The sequence below is a fragment of the Gekko japonicus genome, unplaced genomic scaffold (genome assembly GCF_001447785.1).
Source record: "Gekko japonicus isolate JY-2015 unplaced genomic scaffold, Gekko_japonicus_V1.1 scaffold3002, whole genome shotgun sequence".
Classification (NCBI taxonomy): domain Eukaryota; kingdom Metazoa; phylum Chordata; class Lepidosauria; order Squamata; family Gekkonidae; genus Gekko; species Gekko japonicus.
The window spans coordinates 155250-180568 of NW_015162041.1; the positions used below are offsets into that span (position 1 = coordinate 155250).

Sequence of the window (25319 nt, forward strand, 5' to 3'; positions counted from 1 at the left end):
TTCCTGCTTGCATCTGACCAAAGGAACTCTGCCTCTCCAGAGCCGATACCCTGAGAATCCAGTTGGTCTTCTCTAAGGGGCTCCTGGATTCGAATCTTACATACTTACGTATACACCCAAAAGCAACCAAACAGAGAGAGAATCACGGAACCAACTATCACAAATAAGAACAAAACCGTGACAGACTAACTAATAATAATTACTTCCAAAAGTATTTTTGGTAATTTTATATAATTTCCACATAAATAGCACAAAACATGCCAAGGTATGCCGTGTGTAGCACGGAAAAATACAATCTCAAGGACGGATTTGAAGCTGCTTTGATTTGAATGCAGGACGCTTCTCAAGAGGATTTGAAGCGGCTGATTTGTGTGTACTGAATGCACCCCTTACCCCTTAGAAGCAATGCTCCCTCAAAGGTGTGGAGTCCTGTGAGCAAACATTCTACTTTGTGAGCTACCGGCATTAAAGTTGTGAGCAAGCGATTTGGCTGCTGCATCAATTAGTTGGCTCTGGAGCCATCCTCCCTGAGCTGAGGCAAAAATGTGTGAGCCGGAGGCTAAAAGAACTGTGAGCTAGCTCTCGCTAACTCAGCTTAGAGGGAACACTGCTTAGGAGACTCTTCCCGTTTATTAATTTTTGTAATACGGACGGGAACACTATTGAGTGAATCTTTTCTGAAATAATACCAAATTGAGATTGTATACTTCTATGCCATGCACTGAATAACTTTGCATGTTTTGCACCATTTATGTGGAAATTATACAGAACGGCCAAAATGCTTTTGGAAGTAATTGTTATCAGTTGGTCTGTCATAGCTTGTTCTTATTTGTGATCACACCCAAAAGTGGGCATGCCGGCAAAAGGGGCACATGAGTGGACATCTCCAGCATGGGTGCGCACGTGCACGCTCGACAGTGCTCGAGAAGCTTTAAAAAGGAGGAAAGGGACAGAACTGGGAGAGGTGGGAGAGAACTTACATGTGGCAACAGATGAAGCAGCGCGTCTCCGCTCATGGTTCCAACCGCCAGAGCAACCAGGAAGGTGAGAAGGAATTTGAAGCACCCTTGGTTAATGATAGGGATCAAGATCACCCCCAGCAAGGACAGCAGGCTAATGACCGTGATAGAAATGATGCCACAAATCCAGGCTGCGGAAGCGGGGGGGAGGGGGGAGAGACACAAAAAAAGATTAATCAGGAAGGCTGTTTCTCATCAACGGGAGGGTCTGAAATCGGCAGTGGCTGCTCCAAGGACTCCCACCCAAGTGGCCGGACAGGAACCTGCTCTTTGCTGAAATTCACGTGCTGTAAATCTGGGAGTGAAATCTGAAACATGAAACATCCATCTGACCAAAAAGGGGGAGGTGGGGTGGGGTGTTGTTTTTAAATCCTTACGATTTGAGTGCTGCCATCAAAGACAAAATGGAATTGTGTTCTTGCTTTGGGGTCAGTTTAACTTATTCTGAGGTCAATTAGGGTTGTACCAGAACAGTAAACATACAACACAAGAGCATCAGAAAGAAACTTGCTGGATCTGACCAGGGGTCCATCTAGTCCAGCATCCTGTCTCACACAGGGGCCAACCAGTTCCTCTGGAGGGCCAACAACAGGGCACAGAGGCCGAGGTCTTCTCCTGATAAGAACAGAAGAGCCTTGCTGGATCTGACCAATAGTCCATCTAGTCCAGCATCCTGTATCACACAGTGGCCATCCAATTCTTTCTGAGGGCCAACAACAGAACATACAGGCTGAGACTTTCCCCCGACGTTGCCTCAAGACTCTGGGATTCAAAGGCTTAGTGCCTCTGAATGTGGAGGTTCCCCTCAGTCATTATGACGAGTAGCCATTGATAGACATCCTCCATCAGTCTGTCCAATCGCCTTTGAAACCTGTTCATTCTTGTGGCCATCACTACATCCTCTGGCAGCGAATCCCACATTCTAATCATGCCGTGTTTCGCCCCTCCCTCTCCCACCGAGAACTTCTGGGATACCAGTAATAAAAATTCTGGGCACATAACTAGAGGCACCTTCTGACGTAACGATCGAGCAGCATTCACTGTGTTCGAATTGCGCCCCCTATTCTGATCAGCACAAACATTCGCATAAACCTCACGATCCCAAATGCCGCATGTGTCGCTTTATTGACAGAAACTGAAATCCAAAATGTGCGCCCATTACAAGCTTTTCTCAGGTATTTCCACCACTCGGGAGATGAAAGTTTTTGCAGCAGGGGGGTCGCAGAATTCCGCCTGATACAAGCAGATCAACGGAAGGGGGGGGCTTGTTTCAGATCCCAACTCGTTCTGAGGGCAGACTGAACCACCTCCAACTGTACACATCAGTTCAGATCCTGAGGTCATCGAGAGGGGGGCTGACTACAGGAACCCACCCTTCCACGTAACTTCATGGGGGAGGGTCCCGTGGAAGGGGTGCCGTGGAACCCCTCACGCAGGAGGCCTTTCCATTTCTTACATGGCAGACCTTTTGGCAAAACGCAGAGACACTTCCTCTTCTGACAACACGTACGTAATGGTCGTATTTTCCTCCAGTTTTACATTCGGATTACATGTTCCGTTGTTGGTTTTTAAAATGTTTATCGCAGTTCTTGAGCCAGGGCCCAAAGCTTCACCATCTGAGACAAGCAAAGTCGACGAGAGGTTTCTGGGGACTCACAATGTTCCCTCTAAGCTGAGCTAGGGGGACACTGCTGCACAGCACGTTAGCTGGCAGCACAGCCTACAAGTGAACTGAGATTAGGCGTCTTCCCCTCCATTGCAAACAATGGAGGTTGGGGGCACCTTGTTCTGGGGCTCACAGAATCGGACCCCCCCTAGTCCAATCTTTTTGAAACTTGGGGGGGGGGGGATTTGAGGAGGGGCACCAGCAGCTATGCTGCAAATTTGGTACCTCTACCTCAAAAAACAGCCTCCCCGCCCCGAGCCCCAGATACTCCCGGATCAATTCCCTATTATAGTTTATGGGGCCCATTGACTATAATGGTTCCCATAGGCTATAATGGAGGTGGGGAAAAAAATTTCATACCCCTATTTTGCTTTGCAGTATGATTTGTAAACTGCCTTGAGTTACAGGGAAAAGTGGGATATAAATATTTGAATAGGTAGTTTGGGCAGATGGACAACATTTCAGCAACTTCCTGTTTGTTAGGTTAGGCAGGGTTCTCACGGTGATTGTTCCACCTCTGTTATACTTGACCTGTAATGCTGGTTGTCATATTTCACTAAAAAAAGACAAAGTAGACTGCAAAAGCCCCCCCCCCCCAAGTGCTGGTATGTTTTCTAAGGCTCAGCGCAGGGTGTTGGTCAGAGACCAGGTCTACCCATATAGTGGAAAGGGTGTCCTCCAGAGGCCAGGTCTACCCATATAGTGGAAAGGGGTGGGTGACATTTGACTTCTTTCTTTTTCCTCTTATAAAATTATTCTTAAAATGCAGTTTAAATATAATTTGAAATAATTTATTCCGAGATTTTTACAAGGCCATGGAAATAATCTTCTAAAAGACTAATTTACGCGATAGTCAAATATAGACTCGCTCACAACTTTAACGCTACTAGCCTTTTTTTGCTCGCAAGGTAGAATTTCCGCTCACAACACTGTGGAGCTTAGAGGAAACATTTCTGGGGAGGGCTGTGCCTCATCCACCCCCCACCCCTGAAAGGCCTGCAGCATGTGCTTGGTTTTGTGTAATCACAGTTTTAACCTCGCTCCCCGTTTCTTCTGTTTCATCAACGTTTCTGAATGTGAACTACTCTTTTAAGAGGAAGACTACAGGAAGATACAATCGATCACACAGAGCCACTGTCCTCCGGGCTAAAACAAACAGTCAAGAGGAAGACTTCAGTGTAAGAAAACACACAATTGATTAAAGTTTCACCAACTCTGGGAAGTAGTTCTTTACAGAAAGTATAAAAGATTAACCCCCTATTTAGAAGAAGTGGAAGAAGAAGAGATTGGATTTATACCCCGCCCTTCACTCGGAGTCTCAGAGCAGCTTACAAACACTCCTATCCCTTCCCCTCCCCACCTGTGAGGTAGGTGGGGCTGAGAGAGCTCTTTCCAGAATAGTCCCTTAGAGAACAGCTCTGACAGAACTATGGCTTGCCCAAGGTCATCCAACAGCTGCAAGTGGAAGAATGTGGAACCAAACCCGGTTCTCCCAGATTAGAGTTAACCACTGCACCAGATTAGACTTAACCACTGCACCAAACAGCCAACCACCTCAGAATGTCTTTCGCCTTGAAAGCCCTGCAGGGTCACCGTAAACTGGCTGTGACTTGACGGCCCTTTCCACCGTGCCTAGTTCTCCCCCCCAGTGAGGAAATGCACAACGTGACAAGGGTTACTGAGTGAGTGATCCTGCACGGTGGAGGGGGAGCATTTGACACAGAGGTGCCCTTCTTTAAAGCATCCCCAATTCCCATGCAGCGTGCAGTTCCACCCAAGGCTGTGAAACATTTTTTAATATGTCATATGAAGCAGGATTCTCGGTTGTGCGGACATTTGGGGAGGTCTGTCGCCGATAAATAAAACCGGACATTTGTAGCCTCTATAGCTGGGGTGCCTAACGAGGTCGGTGCCCATGGACGCCAGGGTGCCAGCCAAACTCCTTTTTTCACCAACCGTTTTTAGAAAGGGGGCAGGGCCAGGTGGAGCATTTGCCCAGCAGGACATCTAAATGGCCATTAGAGATCCAATTGGCTGGGCAGATTAAAGGAACCGTCGTTTCAACAGCAGCTGCCAGCACAGCACTGGTTTTATCCTCTTCCCCAGAGTACTTCTTTTTTAAAATGTATCCCTCTTCTTCCCCTGCGCTTGGGCATCCTCTGTGTGTGTGGCTCGGCCTCCTGCCATGGCCATGCTGTGGTTGTGCCCACCACCTTGTGTCAGGATTATAAAGGTGCCCACAAGCTCAGAGAGGCTGGGGACCCCTGGCCTGTAGAGGCGACTTGCAAGTGGATTTTATTGTCCACCTTGAAGGTTGAAGGAGCTGGGGACGTTTAGCCTGGAGAGGAGACGACGGGGACGTGACATGATAGCCATGTTCAAGTCCTCGAGGGGCTGCCCTATAGAGGATGCTGCGGGGACTTGTTTTCTGTCGCCCCAGAAGGTCGGACCAGAACCAACGGGTTGAAATTAAATTGGAAGAGTTTTCAGGTAAGCATCAGGAAGAACTTCCTGACTTTAGGAGCAGCTCCTCGGTGGAACAGGCTTCCTCGGGAGGTGATGGGCTCTCCTCCTTTGGAGGTTATATGGCCATCTGACAGCGATGCTGATTCTGTGAACTTGGGCAGATCACGAGAGGGAGGGCGGGAAGGGCTGCCTCAGTGCTTAGTTCTCGTGGCCCCTTCTAACATGACCAGGGAAATGCTGACGGCCACTTTGGGGTCAGGAAGCACTTCTTCTCCAGGCCAGATTGGCCTGGGATCCTGGAGGTGTCTTGGTCATCTTCTGGGCGTGGAGCAGGGGTCACTGTGGGTGTGTGGGGGGGATGTATTTGTGATTTCCCCGCATTGTGCAGGGGTTTGGACTAGATGACCCTGGAGGTCCCTTCCAACTCTCTGATCCGCCGAATAGATTCTTTTGAACTATGGTGCTGGAGAAGACTCTTGAGAGTCCCTTGGACTGCAAGAAGATCAAATCAGTCAATCCTAAAAGAAATCAACCCTGACTGTTCCCTGGAAGGCCAGACACTGAAGCTGAAGCTCAAATACTTTGGCCACCTAATGAGAAGGGAGCACTCACTGGAGAAGACCCTGATGCGGGGAAAGATTGAAGGTCAAAGAAGACGGGGACGGCAAAGGATGAGATGGTTAGACAGCGTCATAGATGCAACGAACATGAAGTTGAGCAAACCTCAGAGGACGGCGGAAGACCGGAGGGCCTGGCGGGATCTGGTCCATGGGGTCGCAAAGAGTCGGACTCGACTGTGCGACTGAACAAGAACAACTCCAATGGATCAGGAATTAGACGTACTGCCCACAAGCTGAGAGTAGCGGGATGTGTCTGAGGAACCAGCAGCAGGAGGGCAACCCCTCCACACACACAGAGAGAGACACACAAACTTGCCTTTTCTCCTGAGGAGGCACAGAGAATAAAGCCACGGGAAGACGGGCTTAAAGGATTAGGTGTTCGGCCAACGTGCTGGCAACGGAACAGCTGGCACCTTGGCGTTCACAAACAGCCTTAAGGCCAGTTCTGCGGCTGAAAGGGTACCGTTTGTTCAGCAACCCTGGCACAATGGCCGAGTTTAAGCATCTCACTATACAGCATCTTGGGCGAAAAGCCTTTTACATCCACAAGGCTTAACAGGAAACCCGCTGGCTAAAACGTGCAGCCGAAAGACAAGGCAGCAAGCAGAAAGCCAGGGTCAACGGAAAGGGAAGCGGGGTCCAGAGTCACCGGAGGCTGAGGAGCAGAGGACGGCATGGAGGAGGAAGGACCCGATGAGGGGGCTTGGAGGGAAGAACCAGAAACCTTCTTGGGCGCTGCGAAGCACAGGCCGTTTGAGAACAGAGAAGGACTGGTGCGACGGGGGTTTCGAACCCCAAACCTGCTCTGCTGGGCAGCTGAAAAAGCTCCTCGAGACGTTTCCACCGGGGCGACGCCACAGGCCGCCGAAAGGAACCGGAAGGCCTTTCTTTGTCGCTGTAAAGTTTCTGCTTGCAACGCCCCCTCCACAAAGTGCGCAGACGAGCCCCGCAGCGCGTTTCACTTATTCTGCAAAATTAGGTCACTTAATATGTTAAAGGTCTTCCGGATTACTTATTCATCAATTCCCTCCCTCATTATCTCGACAGAAAATGCTTCTTTTAAAAAGAAGCGCTCATCTGTGGAAACTTTCTAATTAACTTGGTTCAAAGGCGTATAGGCGATGGGAGGTGGGGTAGAGAGGAGGGGGGGTTCGGGTTTGGTTTTTTTAAAATGCACCCTTTTCCACATTTTTAATTGGCAGGAAAACGCTTAGCGGCCTTTTCAGAAGCTCTCCTGGCAATTAAACCGGGGGGGTCAGCTCGGACTAAAACAAGACTACCCTGTGAAACAAAACGATTTGCTACTGTATGCAGCACGTGGAGTTTATTTGGCTTACGGAATCTTTGAGCAAAGTTAATGAGGGTAGTGGCTTGTGCCACGCTAGGAGAGTTGTACGCAAAAAAAGTTAACCTTTCTTAACGACGCTGCAGTCATTAAAAATAATCACCACCGGGGCCACACTTCCCTGGCAATCATTAACATCTATCAGGACCTTCTTAATTCGGGCTTCGTTTCTGACAATGCTAATAAGCGCTGGCAAAAACAACTAATCAATACTTGTCGTTAGCAATAGCATTATTCCCAAAATAAGGGCAATTCCCTCCAAGGCTCCCCCAGCCCCCAACAAAGTTACAGCAGCTGCGGCAGCTTTAGAGATGATGTGGTGATGCGACGGCCGGTGCTCTGTGGAAAACTCCCACCGACAAATTCTAACGTAAAAGTGCAAAAACTGGGGGGAGGGGGATGATGGACAGACAGACCCCCATCGTTGAGAAGTAGCTGCTGCTGCTACTGTGTGGCCAATCAGAAGAGAGCTGAGCAGGAGTGTCCTCCAGGGGCACCCGTAGATACTCAGAACCGCCCTTTGGTGGAAATTACAAGGGAATCGTTACCAGCTAAATATCAGGAGAAACTTCCTAACTGTAAGAATGGTTGAGCAGTGGAACAGACTGCCTCGGGAGGTGGTGGAGGCTCCTTCGCTGGACGTTTTCAAGCGGAGGCTGGCCGACCATCTTTCGGGTATGTTGTAGGTATGTAGGGCTCTCTTTCGGTGATGCTCCCGCAGAGTGCAGGGGGTTGGACTAGATGACCTACAAGGTCCCTTCCAACGCTAACATTCTATGATTCTATGAAAGCTTTTCCCCTGCCACAAACTTTGTTACTCTTTTAAGGTGCTACTGGACTCTTGCTCTTTTCTTGTGTCGAACAGCAAGTCTCAAACAGAAATTCCCCACCCTGTGCCGAGATGCACACGTGATGAGGTCTGGGGTAAGGGCTGGTGACATCCCTCCCCAAGGGCTGTTCTGTGGAGTGCTCGTGCCGTGGTTCCCCACAGCAGCTGCTTCTGAATGGCAAGCAACTTGTCTGCAGCGTCTTAATTCTAGCTACGATACTCAGTGGACTGTCTCCGGATTAAAGCAACAGTCATCTGTGGGGGTACAGAGAAAGCGTCCCAATCCGTACAGTGGGTTGCTGCAGATGAATTTGGTCTTCGGGGGCGGCTGCTGCAGGAAGCTGTTTTTAAAAAATGAGGACTGCTGCAACAGCTTCGAGTGTGCTGGCCCCAGCGTGAAGGATAACACTCTGTGGACTCACGGGACATGCTGGATGGAGTCACTTTGGGGCAGGGCCCCTCCAGAGACATGGGGGTGAGATCCAAGAAACCTGGACGGGCGTGTGTGTCAGCATAAGCCTAAGAACACCCTGCCCTGGGTGGGCTCCAGCTAGCCCAACTTCGTCAGATCTCAGAAGCTAAGCAGGGTCGGGCCCCCGTTAATATTTAGATGGGAGGCCTCCGAGGAAGCCCAGGGTTGCTACGCAACCTCTTCTGCCTCGGAGACCCTACAGGGCTGCCGTATGTCAAATGTGACTTGACGGGACTTTCCACCCCTGACCCTGAGGACAGAACGGACCACGGGCTCTACGGGGGGGCCCTCCCCCTCCAGCGCTCCTGTCCATGGGTCCGATGGACCTTGAGTGTTTTTAGTAACAAGCGGAACAAACCTGTAAAATTCATGAGATGACAGTACAATACGAGAATGCGCAGGCCCTCCATGAAATGGCTGAGCGGTCGGGTTAGAACGGATGAAAGGAAGTCCTTCTTCACCCAAAGAGTGATGAACACGTAGAATTCACTGCCACAGGGGGTGGTGGCGGCTACAAGCATGAACGGCTTCAAGAGGGAATTAGATAAGCATATGGAGCAGAGGTTCATCGGTGGTTATTAGCCACAAGGTGTAGATAGGGGCTCTGGGGCAAGTGATGCTCTGTTTCTTGGTGCTTGGGGGGTGCAACAGTGGGAGGGCTTCTAGTGTCCTGGCCCCACGGCTGGACCTCCTGATGGCACCTGGTGTTTTTGGCCACTGTGTGACAGTGTTGGACTGGATGGGCCATTGGCCTGATCCAACATTGGCTTCTCTTCTGTACTTATAAGAGGGAATTGGATAAGCATATGGAGCAGAGGTCCATCAGTGGCACTAACCACAAGATATAGACAGGGACTCTCGGTCTGGGGCAAGCGATGCTTTGTATTCTTGGTGCTTGGGGGGGAGGCAACAGTGGGAGGGGCTTCTGGTGTCCTGGCCCCACTGCTGGACCTCCTGATGGCACCTGGCATTCTTGGCCACTGTGTGACAGAGTGTTGGTCTGGATTGGCCATTGGCCTGATCCAACATTGGCTTCTCTTATGTTGGTATGTTCTTACAATTTCTGCACTGAATATTTACTCACTGATACAAAACTGCAGGAGCAAGGCTGAGAGAAAAGGAACAAACAGGTTATCCTGGCAAGCTGTTGTTGTTATTACTACTACTAACTATTGCTGTTGCTATTATTATTATCATTAAATTTATATACGTCACATAGGATGTGACAATAAAATGACAAAATATCATAAATTACAAAACGTTGCTCTGCGGAAACACTTAGACCCCCCCCTCACCTGATGCGCCTGTTTTATCCATATGCTCAAGGGATGCGTTTTTTCCTTTGCTCAGCTCTTCAATCAGCAGATCGTCGTCATGTTTGATACAGAGTCTCCTGTCAATCTGGTACAGCAACGCGGGACACAGGTATGTAAACAAACGGGGGGTAATTGGAGAATTGGGGCGAAGACCATAATGCCTCAGCAGCTGGGTGATGTTTAGACACTGCGAACAGGATAGGAAATAGACAATTAAATTGAAGAAGGAGATTGGATTTATACCCTGCCCTTCACTACCCAAAGGAGTCTCAGAGCGACTTACAAACTCCTTTCCCTTCCCCTCCCCACAACAGACACCCTGTGAGGGAGGCAGGGCTGAGAGAGCTCTGACAGAAACTGCTCTTTTTCAAGGACAGCTCTTGTCAGAACTATGGCTTGCCCAAGGTCATCCAGCAGCTACAAGTGGAGGAGTGGGGAATCAAACCCGGTTCTCCCAGATTAGAGTCCGCGCACTTAACCACGACACCAAACTGGCTCTCAAATTGAGTGAGAGTCACTCCGTCCACAAACAGCTGAACGTGAGAATTTTAGAATTTTAATGGGATCGCTGTTATAATTTTCATGTTGTAAGCCGCCCTGAGCCCGTTCACAGGGAAGGTGGGAGTGACAGAAATTAAATTACTTAAATAAATAATAAATATAAACGATCTGGGTGTATTGGGTAGGGTCCCAACTAAATGGTTTTGGCAGTGCAACAGGGGTTTTTCTGCCTTCATCTCTGCTCCTGCAGAAGCCCACTGATCTCTCTGAGATAGGGGACCCTCAGAAACACAGGGGGACAAATCGGGGGTCTGCAATGGGTGTGTATGTGGGGGGGTGGGGGAACTGACAAAACTATCTCCCACCTTCCATTAACAGTTTGGTTCCAGCCCAGTATTGCCAGAAGCCTAGAGAGTCTACTAAGTACAGAATACTCCTCCCTACCTAGTGAAAAGAAGCAAAAATACTTCCCAATAGGGAAGGGAAATCCCACTCATTGAAAATACCGCTCAGGTTTTACTTTAAATCTGCGGCCCACCCAGTCAAGAACCAGGAGAGTCACCAGTTCAACCTGCAATGATTAAAAGACCATCACTTCCTGGTCAGAGGAGCCACGGCTCTCCCCACCCAGTCTTGGAGACAAGAAGGAAGTTGGGATCTTCCATACGGCTGCCACGTGCTTCACTGGTGGCCCAAGCACCTTGGAAGTACAACAGGGCAAATGCCAGGCTCCCTCAACTTGGAGCGGGGGGGGGAGGGGGGAGAGACGGGATCACTGCAGGAATCCCACCGTGCTTCACAGGTGCTCAAAGCACCTTGGAAATAGTCTGGACAATTCTCTGCCCCCAATTTCCAGTTTGGGAAGACGGCTGGAGCGTTCCCCTGCTGCACCTCGGAGACACCTTTAGCACCTCAAAACCAGAGCTGACAGAGAAGTCTCAGTCCTCCTCTGGAGCCGAGGGCAGCAGCGCAGCGTGTCCCCTGAACCTGCACCACGTGCCCAGGGCACTCTCAGCAGTTCCAAAACCAAACGTAAAATTGCAAAAACAGCAAAGGACAGCGGAGTAAGAGAGCTGCTGTAACCGAATATGTTTTAAGTCCGAAAATGGGCTGCATCCCAGAGAGTCCCAAATCATATAAAAGTGCCACCAGTAAGAATTAACAACTGAAACTCTATTGAAAACAATACAGCACTGTACTCATATACAACACCAGTATCAATGAACTCACAAAAACTGCAAGATTCCAGTTGCCAACTGACCAAATAGGATGCAGTTAAACAATCAAACTAACCAATGGCTGAGACAGCCTATACACTTGGGAACAATAACATTCAAAATTACAATTACAACAACAATGCAGAATAATTACATTCAGAAATAACAGTAAGAATGAGGAGTGTTCCTTATCTATTATTTCCTAATTTCTTGTAGCTTATTATCCCGGACGGGAGACCAGGAGATTATCACCAGGGTTACTCCTGTGGGAGGCTTGAAAAGTTTTTCTCATTGTTTCATTCAATATAAGAATCATTTTCACTGTAATGGGTGAATAGGATGTCTCCGCCATTGGTTAGTTGGATTGTTTAACTACATCCTATTTGGTCAGTTGGCAACTGGAATCTTGCCATTTCTGAGACTTCATTGATACTGGTGTTGTATTTGACTACAGTGTTGTATTGTTTTCAATAGAGTTTTGGTTGTTAATTCTTAGTGGTGGCACTTTTAGATGATTTGGGAGTCTCTGGGATGCAGACCATTTTCGGAGTTAAACATATTTGGTTACAGCAACGAAAACCAAACGTGGCATCTGATGCTGAAACCCACCCCGCTGTCACTGGGTGGGGGGCACAGCCCGAGAAGCCCACATACTCTGGCTGACTACTATTGGCAGCCAAAATCTGTGAATCCCTGAAAGCGGGTTGCCCTCAGGATAGTTGGAGAGACCAAAAGCGTTACCCTTTCACTGCATCTTCACTTCGTCCACCCCTCCTAGGAGCTCAGGGTAGCAAATCGAGTTCTTTCATCCTCTCGGCACTCTGAAGAGAGGGGAGGCGCTTGTAAAGAGGAATCTCAAAATGCCTACTATTCAATTTAAGCTATTTTGTGTGGGGCCAGGATAATTCCTACTGTTTTATACGCCGTGCCAGTATAGTTTGGAACAGTTCTGATAAGTCCACAAAATTCACTAGCCTACGCAAATTTGTATTAGCCTATTTTCCCAGAGGTATGATTGTTATCTTTAGGCAAAATAATAATAATAAAAATTTAAAAAACTAATTTGGCCATAAAGCGCCTTATTGGCCACAGTCAACTGAGAGAATAATTTACAAGCTCGTTCTAGCGAAAGCAAACTTTCACAGTCCCGAGGCTTAGCCCTGAGCGTGGGAGCTCTGGAGTAGAGAACATTTTACATTACTAAAGGCCTGCGTGCCCTGGCCTGGATAGCTGAGGCGAGCCCGATCTTGTCAGATCTAGGAAGCGAAGCAGGGTTAGGCCTGACTAGTATTTGGGTGGGAGACCGCCAAGGGAGGCCAGGGTTGCTAGGCAAAGGCAGGCCATGGCAAACCACCTCTGATCATCTCTGGCCTCCAAAGACCTACGAGGTTGCCAGGATTTGGCTGAGGCTCGACAGCCAAAACGACAAAGGCCTGCGGGGTTCTACGGGTGTCGCACTGACCTCTTCGTGATGATGTTCATCTTCATGATGATCCTTGTGACTCCGTGCAGAAAAGATATCTTGCTTTTCCACGCTGATCTGCTTATGGGGGGCTTCCCGCTTTCTGGCATGGTGATGTCCATCTCCGCTGGCTGGACTGGGATCCTGATGCCCGTGAGCAGCCGCATGGTCGCTAGCACAGTCTTGAAGCTGCGGGTGCGAGGCGGACGCATGGTGCGCGTTGCCATGCTTGTGAACGCGATTGTGTTCGGACTGCTCGTTGGAGTCACGGTCCGGAGCAACGGCTTGTGTCGTGTCTATCAGCGCGTTGCCGCTCTTCTTCTTATTCGTAGGCTTCCTGGGCTTACACGGTTTTTTTTCAGTCTGTTCTTGAGTAGTGTTGGTCTCCGTGGAAGGCTCGTGACTCGGCTCCCCGTGGTCACTGGCCCTTACGGAATCGTTATGCAAATGGTGGCTGCCATTGTGACCAAGATGGCGGTGCGGGTGGTGGTGGTGGTGCCCGTGGTGCCTGAGGGTATGGTCATGAGCACGTTTGCCGTTAGATTTCAAAGACGACTCGGTGACCTCTTTTTCGGGGTCACACTTCTGGGATCTCCTGGCAGACCTGTCACTTACAGTCTGGTTTTCTGAACCTGAGTGACTATGAGAGTTAGGGTGGTTGTGGGAGTGCGAGTGCCTTCCTTCTTGCACCTCTATGACATCTAGATGAGACACGTAATCGTGGCCTACGTCCTCGTGGTTGATCTCCACGACTTTCACTTCCCCAAGGCCAAGGCTCGTCAGCAGCTTCTCCAGACCCCAAAAGGACAATTTCCCATTGTCGCTGTAGTGGTCAAAGAGTTTTTCAATGTAGTATTTCTGTGCGTCTTCGGCTTCCTTGTTTGATGTGGGTTCCGTCCTTCCGTTCTGGAGATACGTGGACTCTGAGATCTGATGGTCGTCATGATGGTGCTCGTGCCCGTCTTCGTGGCAGTGGTTGCATTGGTGGAAGACAAACGTCAGCAGGCAAATGAGGCAAAATTGCGTGTGCACGTGTACCTTCATTTCTGTTTCTGCAAGAAAAGGGAGGAAAAAATCATCTCAAGAGAGCCTCCAAATATTTCGGAACAGGCATTCATTTGGTCAGCTCCTTAACATTCAAGCAAGCAGCAACTTCCCTTATAAATCACTGATTATAAACCTTACCATAGAACATTAGGATAATTTCTTGTTGAGAAGATAACCATCCAATGATCAGTGCTTACTGTTAAGAAAACCATGGCACCTTGAAGACTAATGAATACAGTGCAACACAAGCGTCTGGGCTTTCGCTCACAAAAAACTTGTACCACGATATATTTTCTAGTCTTTAAAGTGTCACGAGTTATGTTTTGCGCATTACTTCAATGAATAACCACAGTGATTCCTTTGGACTTTATTGGCTAATTCCAAGGAACCAATTACAAGGAATAATGAAGCTGAGAATGAACGTTTTGGACTACAACCATCCAGACTCTTTTAACAATGGGAAAGGAACCGAGGCATAAAGTCTGTCTACGGAACACTGGCCAGCCACCAATTTCTTTGATGGTACCTATACAGATCCAAATAAAAGCCTTTTACAAGAAAGAAAGGGGGGGGGGAGAAATTCTATTTTATTTAATTAAAAGGTCTTATGATCAAAGAGGGTTTTTTCCTCTCCCTTGTAAAAGTAGGACGTAAAAGTGACTCATGGTTTCTTACCCAATGCCCATTTATTAGAACACCGCACAACACACAACGATTTCAATTTACTTAGAGTCAGAGTTATCCATCACCAGGATGGCCCAGGCTAGCCCAATCTCGTCAGATCTCAGAAGCGAAGCAGGGTCGGCCCCGGTTAGTATTTGGATGGGAGACCACCAGGGAACTTCAGGGTCGCTACACGGAGGAAGGCAATGGCCAACCGCCTCTGAACATCTCTTGTCTTGAAGAAGAAGAAGAGATTGGATTTATACTCCGCCCTTCACTACCCAAAGGGGTCTCAGAGCGGCTTACAAACTCCTTCCCCTTCCCCTCCCCACAACAGACACCCTGTGAGGGAGGTGGGGCTGAGAGAGCTCTGATAGAAACTGCTTTTTCAAGAACAGCTGTGCCAGAACTGTGGCTCACCCAAGGTCATCCAGCCAGGTGCAAGTGGAGGAGTGGGGAATCAAACCCGGTTCTCCCAGATTAGAGTCCGTGCACTTAACCACGACACCAAACTGGCTCTTGAAGACCCCACGGGGTCGCAGAAACCAGCTGTGACCTGATGGCACTTAATTACTGCCCTGTCCTGGACGGCCCAGGCTGGCCCAATCTCATCGGAAGCTAAGCAGGGTCGGCCCGGGCTAGTATTTGGGCGGGAGACCACCAAGGAAGTCCAGGGTTACTAAACAGAGGCAGGCAATGGCAAACCGCCTCTGAATGTCTCTTGTCTTGGAAATCCCACGGGGTCGCCGTAAGTCAGTTATGACTTGACGGTAAAGAAGTAGGGGGAAAAAAGAAAGAAATAAGAGTCAGGCTTGCCACAAATCTCACAGACACAAAGAAGGATATGATAAACACAAACCACAGGCATCCATACTCACTGCAGAAAGCGCGAACGCTGAACAGAATCAGCCTTCGGAGCCTTTCTTCTTCCACTCACGGCTTTACCTGCTCAGTTTTTATAAACGCGGAATGACGTTCCACTAACCTCGTTGAGGTTACATACTGCCAACATGTCAAAAGCTGGAAGGGATTCAAGGGAGGAAGTCTGTGCCGCTTACAAAGGGGTTCTGTTCATTCGTGGGCCTTCGTAAAGCCACCATGTACCCTTACATCGCCGACAGACCTCCAGAACAAGTACCTAATTATTTATGAACATATCGCCTGCCTTGTGGTCTTAGACACAATGCAATTTTAAAAAACAAACCAACAAAAATTCCTCATGGAGGAAAGAACGGGCACAACAGTTGAATGACCCCAGAAGTTAGGCCACAAGGAAATTCCAGGAACTCGTGAGATACGGATGCAACCTCAAAGATATTCAACTGTTTGTTCATTTACCACATACCCTCCAAGGAACTCTGAACAGCGAACACACGTGAAACAGCCTTCTACTGAATTGGACCCTGGGTCCATCAAAGTCAGTACTGTCTACTCAGACGGGCAGCAGCTCTCTGGGGGTCTCAGGCAGAGGTCTTTCACATCCCCACCTGCCTAGTCCTTTCAACTGGAGACTGAACCTGGGACTTTCTGCATGCCAAACAGATGCTCTGCCCCTGGGCCACAGCCCCTCCGTGTTCTTGCTCCAAAACTGGAATTCAGCTGAAGGCAGTAATCAGTCAAAACCCGCCTAGTGAGGCTTTGAGCCTGCAATCTTCTTGCCCAAGCCCACTTTCTCAGGCCTCCATCATACTAACTCTCATCACGCTTGATAAGTTTGTACATTGCCTTGAATGCACTTCCTGCACCCAAAGGCACCATACTAGGGATGTGCCTTCAATTCATCTGAACCGAACACACCCCCCCCGAAAATGGCCCATTCGGGCCCCTTTCGGTCTGCTGCGGGCCGAGTCAGATTCTCTGATCTGAATCGACTTGTCGCCAAATCTCGGCAGCAATTCGACCAAGTCAATGGTGAAAACATAGGGTATATTCTGGGGGCTTGAGGGGAGGGGGTTTGAGGGAGAGGCTCCAAACTTGCAGGGTAGCTGCTGGAGCCTCTCCCCGAGATACCCACCATGTTTCAAGAACATTGGACCAGAGGGTCCAATTCTATGAGCCTCCAAACAGGTTGCACCCATCCCCTCCATTGTTTTCTATTCCCACCATAGAAAACAATGGAGGGGATGGGGGCAACCCTCCAACCCCCTCCCCTCCAACCCCCAGAATATACCCTATGTTTTCACTATTGACTTCAATGGCCCCAATGGCCCATAGGATATAGTGGGGCCAAAATTTACATTCGGCTGGCCAAAAGACTTAGGAATCCACTTGTACTGCTGAAATTGACATGCCGGAGTCTTTCTGCCGGCGGAAATTGATTCTGCCTCAATTCCGCCGAATCCAAATTGGGCCGAATTTTTTTTTGCACACCCGTAAACCATACCGATCTCATGCATGCTTCTGTGTGCGCGTAAAATTCATCACACCCATTCCTTAACCCAATGACCCAATCCAACAGATCTATACAAGCTTGGAGCTCTGATGCATGTAGAACATTTCCCCTACCCTTGAGGGCTGCCCCACTCATTCTGACGAGGAAGCAGAACCGCATGCACATTCCTCTGAAGAACGGGGGAAGGTGCGTATGCTAGAGCTGCGTACGCACACAGTATCGAGAGCATGCGAAACTCTGGACTGAGGCACAGACTGCAAAGCCTTCACTGAGAACAGGGCCATGACTGGCTACTAGCCTGGGTAACTAAAGGGAACCTCCACACCCAGAGGCAGCAAGAACTCTGAAACCCAGTGCTGGGAAGCACCACCAGGGAAAAACCTTGACCTCTGTGCCCTCTTCGTTGGCCCTCTACATACCAAGCAGATGCTCTGCCCTCTGGGGCACCGGGTTGGCCGCCGTGTGAGATAGGATGCCGGACTCGGGTGTTCCACTAGTGTAACCCAGCCAGTTTGGTGTAGTGGTTAAGTGTGTGGACTCTAATCCGGGAGAACCGGGTTTGATTCCCCACTCCTCCACTCGCACCTGCTGGATGACCTTGGGCAAGCCATAGTTCTGTCAGAGCTGTTCTCTCATAGACAGTTCTGGAAAGAGCTCTCTCAGCCCCACCTACCACACAGGGTGTCTGTTGTGGGGAGGGGGAGGGAAAGGAGTGTGTAAGCTGCTCTGAGACTCCGAGTGAAGGGCGGAGCACAAATCCAATCTCCTCCTGTTCTTCTTTTGCAAGAGCTGCTTGAGCTCCCATAAATATCACACACATTAAGCTTCTGCAGATATCTCCAGAACAGATCAAAAACCTCTGAAATGCTTGGGAAGACTTTATTCATACTTGACTTGGTTATGCTGCCTCACTTCCCCATGCAGGGCTTGACCTGCTTAGTGTTAAGGGACTATCGAGACAGCAATATGAAGCTGCAGAGCACAGGATCAAACACTCAGGTTCAAAATTCTCAACTCTCATCTTGCCACATGCTTCTCTCAGCAAAGCAAAGACAGGTGATGAGACAGGAATCTAAAACCCCGGGCCTTACTTTTACTCAGGGGTCATTTCCTGCAGGAGCGCACAGGAGCGGAGCTCCGGCAGTAAGGAGCCCAGGGGGCGGGCAGATGCAACAAGCCCCGCCCCCTGCTCCCAGCAGCCCTCATTCAGAGCAAGAAGCAGCCAGGTAAGTTGCAGAACCCCCCCCCCCAAAAAAAATACAGTCCAGTGGCACCTTTAAGGCCACGTTTTATTCAGGTACAAGCTCTCCCTCCTCTGCGAGATCTGCACGTCCCCCCCCCCCAATAGCTAGCAATCCAAAACAGTCCAGTGGAGCCTGAGCGGTGGATGTTGCCTTCTGACACACTTCCGGTGATGTCAGGGGTGTGTGGCATATGCAAATGAGTTATGCTAATGAGCTCCTGCACCTCTTTGTCTACGAAATGACCCCTGCTTTTACTAGACTTGCCAGGCCTCTGTTGCCTCTTCCGCTTAGAGCGGCTGCAGGAGAAAAATAACTGAAAAGTGGTGTCATCAGTGACATCATTACGCCACAAAGAGATTGGATCTATACCCCACCCTTCACTTCCCAAGGGAGTCTCAGAGCGGCTTCCAAACTCCTTTCCCTGCCCCTCCCCACAACAGACACCCTGCGAGGTAGGCAAGGCTGAGAGAGCTCTGAGAGAGACTGCTCTTTTTCCAGAACAGCTCGTCAGAACTATGGTTTGCCCAAGGTCATCCAGCCAGGTGCGAGTGGAGGAGTGGGGAATCAAACCCGGGTGGTTGTCCCAGATTAGAGTCCGCGCACTTAACCACGGCACCAAACTGGCTCTCTAGGAATTGCTGGAAACCAAAGAGATGTCAGTGATGTCGTGCCCACCCCATATCCCTGCCTGCCCACCCCCAGCCCTCCTGCTGGTTGCCAGCCTAACTCCTTACCCATCCCTGCCTTGATGGTGTGTGCCTCCCAGCTGTAAGGCGCTCACTGCAAGGCAAGGATCATCAGTTGTGACAGCAAGGAAAGTGAAATAACTGCTGCAGGAAGTGGTGGCGGCTACAAGCATAGAAAACCTCAAGAGGAGACTGGATCAACATATGGAGCAGAGGTCCGTCAGTGGCTGTGAGCCACAAGGTACAGATGGAGCACTCTGTCTCGGGCAGTGATGTTCTGTCTTGGGGGGGCACAGTGGGAGGACGTCTGGAGTTCTGGCCCTGCTGGTGGACCTCCTGATGGCCCCTGGGTTTGGGCCACTGTGTAACATAGAGCATTTGGCTGGATGGGCCATTGGCCTGATCCAACATGGCTTCTTTTACGTTCTTATGATGAAGGAATGAAACTAAGCCAATGGATGAAATAAGAAACGGCAAAGGTTCTCCCATGACAGCCTGTGGCGTGGCCAAGCAGTATGAATGCAACTCAGATTTACACTACCTTTGAGAGACACAATTAAGGTACCCTTTACAGAGAAGCCATTTTGGCTATTACCAAAGTCTTGCCTGTTAGAAGCAGAGCTTTCTCCCTCTTCCTACACGGATGAACTCTCTCACAAAGCATAGAAGTTCAAAGTAGCCCATGCGCTCTGCCTGGACAATGTTCCTTCCACACATTTCACCTCTGATCCTAACCCTTCCTGCTGGCTCATGATCGGTTTTCATGTGACTACCACATACAGCAGAACTGAACTGTACTTGGAAAATGTAGTCATGCATCTCTAATTTTAGACTGTACCTTTTCTTGACGAGACATTTTGTTTTAGACGTGCCACTTGTTGATCGTTCCCGTCTGCTGAATTCTCTCTACTGCCAGTCTGCATGCATGGCTATTTTCTTTTTTAAAGGCCAAAATGTAAAAGTCTTCAAAAATATATGTACTAATACAAATGCCCTAGTAATATTAATCTTCCCTGACCTGGATAGCCCAGACTAACAGGTATCTCAAGCGATATCTTAAAAAGTACACATGAACACAAAAGCGTATCCTCAGAAAAAAACCTCTGTTGGCCTTAAAGCTGCCGCTGGACTCAAACTTTGTTCCACGAGAAAAGAGTTAGTTACAAGCTACTAAGAAATACTTTTTCTTTATCTTGGGGAGAGCCTGTAAGAAAGTAGCTTACTGCTGAGAAAAACTGTCCAACTTATTATTAGGGCTCTTATTGAATAATCTCTAATATGAATACTGGCCCAGTGGTAGATAACACATTGTTGGAATGGTGGCTCTTCTCTTCTTATAATCTCCTTTGCTTTGGACAGCCTCAATTTGAAACTTTTGTTCAGAATTGTGTTTGTGGACGGTGCTCAGGCCTGCTTCAGAAATGATACCGCCTTCTTTCGAATCCAGATCCAATCCTGGTAGCAAGAGATAAGACTTGGTCACATATGATAGTACTGCATTGATCTAGCTCCGCGGTTCCCAAACATTTTGGGGGTACGGCCCGCTTGGTTCCATAAACACATCCCCAGGACCACCTACCCTACCCCTATAAAAAGCATTATTCAGAAACAGCGGTTTGTATGACCCACTAAGGAAGATAACAACAATAAAATTCAAAACACCAGCAATTAATTGCACATTTATTTGAAATTCAATTAACACATTTTAGCTTATATAACAAAATTGATGAACATGATCCACTCCCATCTCGGTGGCCATGATTCCATCACCAGAACTATAGTCCAAGCAACGTCACAGTATCCCTTGGACGGGAAAACCTCAGAACCTTGGAAGGATCACCGCACTGTCAAAACGGAGTTGCACTCTGACTGATCACATGTGCATGCGCAAAAATAAAATTTAAAAATGCTGCCTGATCGCCCGCTCCATGGTTACCGCACAGCAAGTGTGATCGCTCAACCACGGAGTGAGTGTGCAGTGCAGCAGGTTGCAGGTGGGATGTCTAGATGAAATTCTCCGGCATAATTGGATTCAGTTAAAATAAGAGTGCAGCCACTTCTTGCTTGGCCCATCGTCTGACTGCACCCCTAGTTAGTAGCAATTATTACAGCCAGTGTTCCCTCTAAGCTGAGTTAGTGTGAGCCAGCTCACAATTTTTTAGCCTCCAGCTCACAGATTTCTGTCTTAACTAAGGAAGGATGGCTCCAGAGCAAACTAGTTTATGCAGTAGCCAAATCTCTCACTCACAACTTTAAGTCCAGTAGCTCAGAAAGTAGAATTTTTGCTCACAAAACTCCACAGCTTAGAGGGAGCATTGGTCACAGCTTAAACAGTATGGGTATTTAAAATGGGATTTGTCATAGTGATCACTTCTTTGAAGTAGTCAGTTGGAAATATGTCCTCTTTTTTGCTTTCCAAAATATGGTTGCCCTACTGTTTGCCCCTCAATTGCCGTAGTTATGAAGCCAAATCTGATTTTTAGCTGTTTCCGGAAAGAGCTATTCAAAGAGAGCGGGAACTTGAAGCGGCAGCCAATTGAGACTCCAAAGTGCTCTCAAGAGATACGATGAGAGGAGGACTTCCAGGAAGAGTGTTGACCCCACACACACACTGAAATTCAACCCTGGTGAAAATATGCCCCAGCACTGCTTTCCAAGTGCTGTAATTTGGACGGGAAAAACAGCCAAGACAAGTACCACAACTTGTGAGTATTTAACAAGGATGGTTCCTTTGCTTTAAGTCTGATGAGGGATATATACCCTCTTGATACAGACATCTTTAAGGTTCAGGGAAGCTTTTCTCAGACCATAAAAATGAATCACAGAAACTCAGTAAGTTCCCACGGATCAGGAGGGGCCGTGGCTCAGTGGAAGAGCATCTGCTTGTCATGCAGAAAGTCCGAGGTTGCCTTCTCTGTGTTTCCAGTTAACAGGAGACACCTCTGCCTGAGACCTCAGAGAGCCACTGCCAGTCTGAGTAGACAGTACTGACCCTGATGGACTAAGGGTCTGATTTCTGTATAAGGTAGATTCATGTATTCATATGAGTTCATGGAAGCTTGCAAGCAGTGAGTTATATAGGTATGCGAATTCAGAGCCTTCCTATCAAAGACAAGGCATTCTGAATAATCAGTTCCAAATAGCACTTGGTCTTTGGGGGAAATTATTTTCAATTAATTCTCAAGACAGTTCATAAGAACATGAGAAGCTATGCTGGATCAAGCCAATGGCCCATCTGGTCCAACGCAGTGGCCAAAACCCAGGTGCCATCAGGAGGTCCACCAGTGGGGCCAGAACTCCAGGAGCCCTCCCCACTGTTGCTCCCAAGCACAAAGAATAGAGCATCACTTCCCCAGACAGAGTGTTCCATCTGTACCTTGGGGCTAATAGCCACTGATGGACCTCTGCTCCATATGTTTATTGAATCCCCTCAGAGGAATGTAAGAGAAGCCATGTTGGATCAGGCCAATGGCCCATCCAGTTCAACGCTCTGTGTCACACAGTGGCCAAAACCCAGGTGCCATCAGTAGAGGTCCACCTGAGGCGACAGAACTCCAGAAGCCCTTCCACTGTTGCCCCCCCACACCAAGAATACAGAACATCACTGTCCCCATACAGAGTGTTCCATCTATAAAGGTAAAGGTAAAGGTTCCCTTGCTTGAAAGCCAGTCAAATCCGACTCTAGGGTTGCAGTGCTCATCTCCGTTTCCAAGCCGAAGAGTCAGCGCTGTCCAAAGACATTTCCGTGGTCATGTGGCCGGCATGACTAAACACCAAGGCACACAGAACGCTGTTACCTTCCCACCGAAGTGGTACCTATTTATCTACTTGCAATTTCTTGCTTTCGAACTGCTAGGTTGGCAGGAGCTGGAACTAGAGACGGGAGCTCACTCCGTCATGCGGCAACTCGGGTCTCGAAATGCTAAACTACTGACCTTCCACAGCCTGCAGTTCAGCGTCTTAACCACTTGACCCACTGCAGGTTCTTGGTGGAGTCAACTCTAATAGTTCTTGCCCAGGGAAGAGGTTTTTACCATGAAAGAAGTGTATGCGATATAACGTTTTTGGTTTAATGTGGAAGAAGAAGGAAGAGGAGGAGATTGAATTTATACTCTGCCCTTCACTCAGTCTCAGAGTGGCTTACAATACAAACTCCTTACCTTTCCCCTCCCCACAACAGACACCCTGTGAGGTAGGTGGGGCTGAGAGAGCTCTTTCCAGAACTATCCTTGAGGGAACAGCTCTGACAGAACTATGGCTTGCCCAAGGCCATCCAGCAGCTGCAAGTGGAGAAGTGGGGAATCAAACCTGGTTCTCCCAGATTAGAGTCCACACACTTAACCACTACATCAAATGGGGCCATTTAAAATCATGACCTCAAACACCCACAACCACTTGAAGTTCGCTTTCACAAGGATATATGCACATACCACCACCACCCCCAGCAGATTTGCCTGCTATGTATTCTGCACGCATACACTTTCAAAGGCTTTCAAAGGGAAACAAAGAGAGCTAAGACAACACAAAAGGCTTACAAAATCATGAACGGGGGAAATGGAGAGAAAGTGTTTATCATATAAGAACTCAGAGTCAACCAATGAAGTCGAGCGGCAGCAGATGTGGGACAGACAGCACCTTCTTCAGACAGCACCGAAGTGACCCAAATTCACTATCACAAGCTTAAACAGTTGTTTTTTTAAAGAGTTACAGGATTTCAATGGAAAACAGATTTTTTTTTTACTCTTATTGCCCATAATAAAGAATCATGGAACCTCCATGTTCCAAAGCAATATACCAGACACTGGGCACCCCAGAACAGCAGCCATCAGAAGCTGCTGATGAGCTTCTCAGATGCATCCAGCACACCATTCTTGCAGACGGTGCAGGACTGAACAAACCTTTTGGTGTGATACAGCAAGGTGGTTTGTAATGTTACGGGATGGAGAATGACCAATCTCTGACAGCCCTCCGTGTGGGAAGAAACTTCTACTGTGTAATTAGACCTGCCTGTTTTTACGTGCCTCCGCAAAACCCATTTTGCCCAAACCGAAATGGCTCTTTCCTAATGTATCATTTGCATTTCTGAACACTCCAGTTTCTGCTTCGGTCTGCCGACCTCAACAATCCACGGCAACAAAGCCGTCCGTCTGTATTAGCCTTGCCTCTTCAGAAGAACTGATTTCACGTTGTCATGGCTGCTATCTTTCTGCCACAGAAGCGTGGAGGTATCTCCTCTATCTCCCAACCGTGGGTGTGCATTCTTTCCCCTGGAGAGCTCTAATATGCATGGCATTGTTTTCCCTGCTCCCAGGATCAAAGCTGACGATACTCCTTTGCACTCCCGTGTCTGTCAGTTTCTGCCGCGCTGACAGAACTCCTTCAGCCCTGTCTTTCCTTTGCCCAAAAGAAACTCACTAAGGGAGCGCTCAGCCAACAGGTTCAAAGTGGTTTCTGAATTTAAGGCCGTTTTTAGAAAGTAAAATATATATTTCTCCGCCCCCCCCCCCAAAAAAAGAGAAATCAGATATGCACACTCATAACAGAAGGAAGGAACAAGGAGTTTTTCGAGATGGCTGTCTTCACTTTTATATGAAAGACATACGGTGCATTAATGAGTCTGCCTACTCTAAAAACAGCGCTGGGGAGCCGGGCGACCGACTGCCTACGACTTGAAAATATCTGATGTAGTCAAATATGGCACTGAGCCAAGACGCTGCCCTTGTGTAGGTGGCGGCTTACCTGTTCTGCAACATATTAGTGACACCTGACAGTCAACACAGGGAAGAAGGCCGCTCGCTCGCTCGAAGACCTGCCACCATATTTATTTCATTTGTTTAATTCATTTGTGCCCCCGCCTTTCTCCCCATTGGGGGACCCAAAGCAGTTTACATTGTTCTCCTCTCCTCTGCTTGACCCTTTATTTATTATTTGTATTTATACCCCACCTTGCCTGACAAGCAGGCTCAAGGCGGCTAACAAGATTAAATAACATAACAAAGAATTAAAACAATTAATAAATACAATATCAGTTAAAACCAGTGAACAACAACAATTACAAACCCACTATGGCGGTAATCCAATCCAATCCCGAAATAGGGGTAGTAATCAGCGGGGACTCTAGCCAGGAGATGGTCTAAGTTCGGCCAGAAGATGTTCCAGGGCACACCCCTCAGTGGCGGCCCCTAATCGAACGCCTGGCGGAAGAGCTCCATTTTACAGGCCCTGCGGAACACACATCCTCACAACAATCCAGCGAGGCAGGTCAGGCTGAGAGAGCGTGGCTGGCCCAAGTTCACTCAGCGAGCTTCCGCGGCTGGCACAAGGAGGGATTCGAACCTGGGTGTTCCAGATACTAGTCCGACACTCTCCACCAC

At 48.5% G+C, this 25319-nt stretch overlaps 1 protein-coding gene across 1 annotated transcript in view; it reads right to left on the reverse strand.

Annotated features, from left to right (window-relative positions):
- The window catches only part of SLC39A10 (solute carrier family 39 (zinc transporter), member 10), a 48938-nt gene extending 29133 nt beyond the window's left edge, over window positions 1-19805 (reverse strand). The window contains exons 1-4 of the mRNA XM_015405584.1: window positions 19784-19805; window positions 12914-13965; window positions 9713-9920; window positions 981-1150 (exon numbers count right to left, since the gene is read on the reverse strand). Coding sequence (XP_015261070.1) covers window positions 981-1150; window positions 9713-9920; window positions 12914-13957 — 1422 coding nt within the window. The 5' untranslated portion in view covers window positions 13958-13965; window positions 19784-19805. The remainder of the gene's footprint in view (window positions 1-980; window positions 1151-9712; window positions 9921-12913; window positions 13966-19783) is intronic.
- Window positions 19806-25319: the final 5514 nt, after the last annotated feature.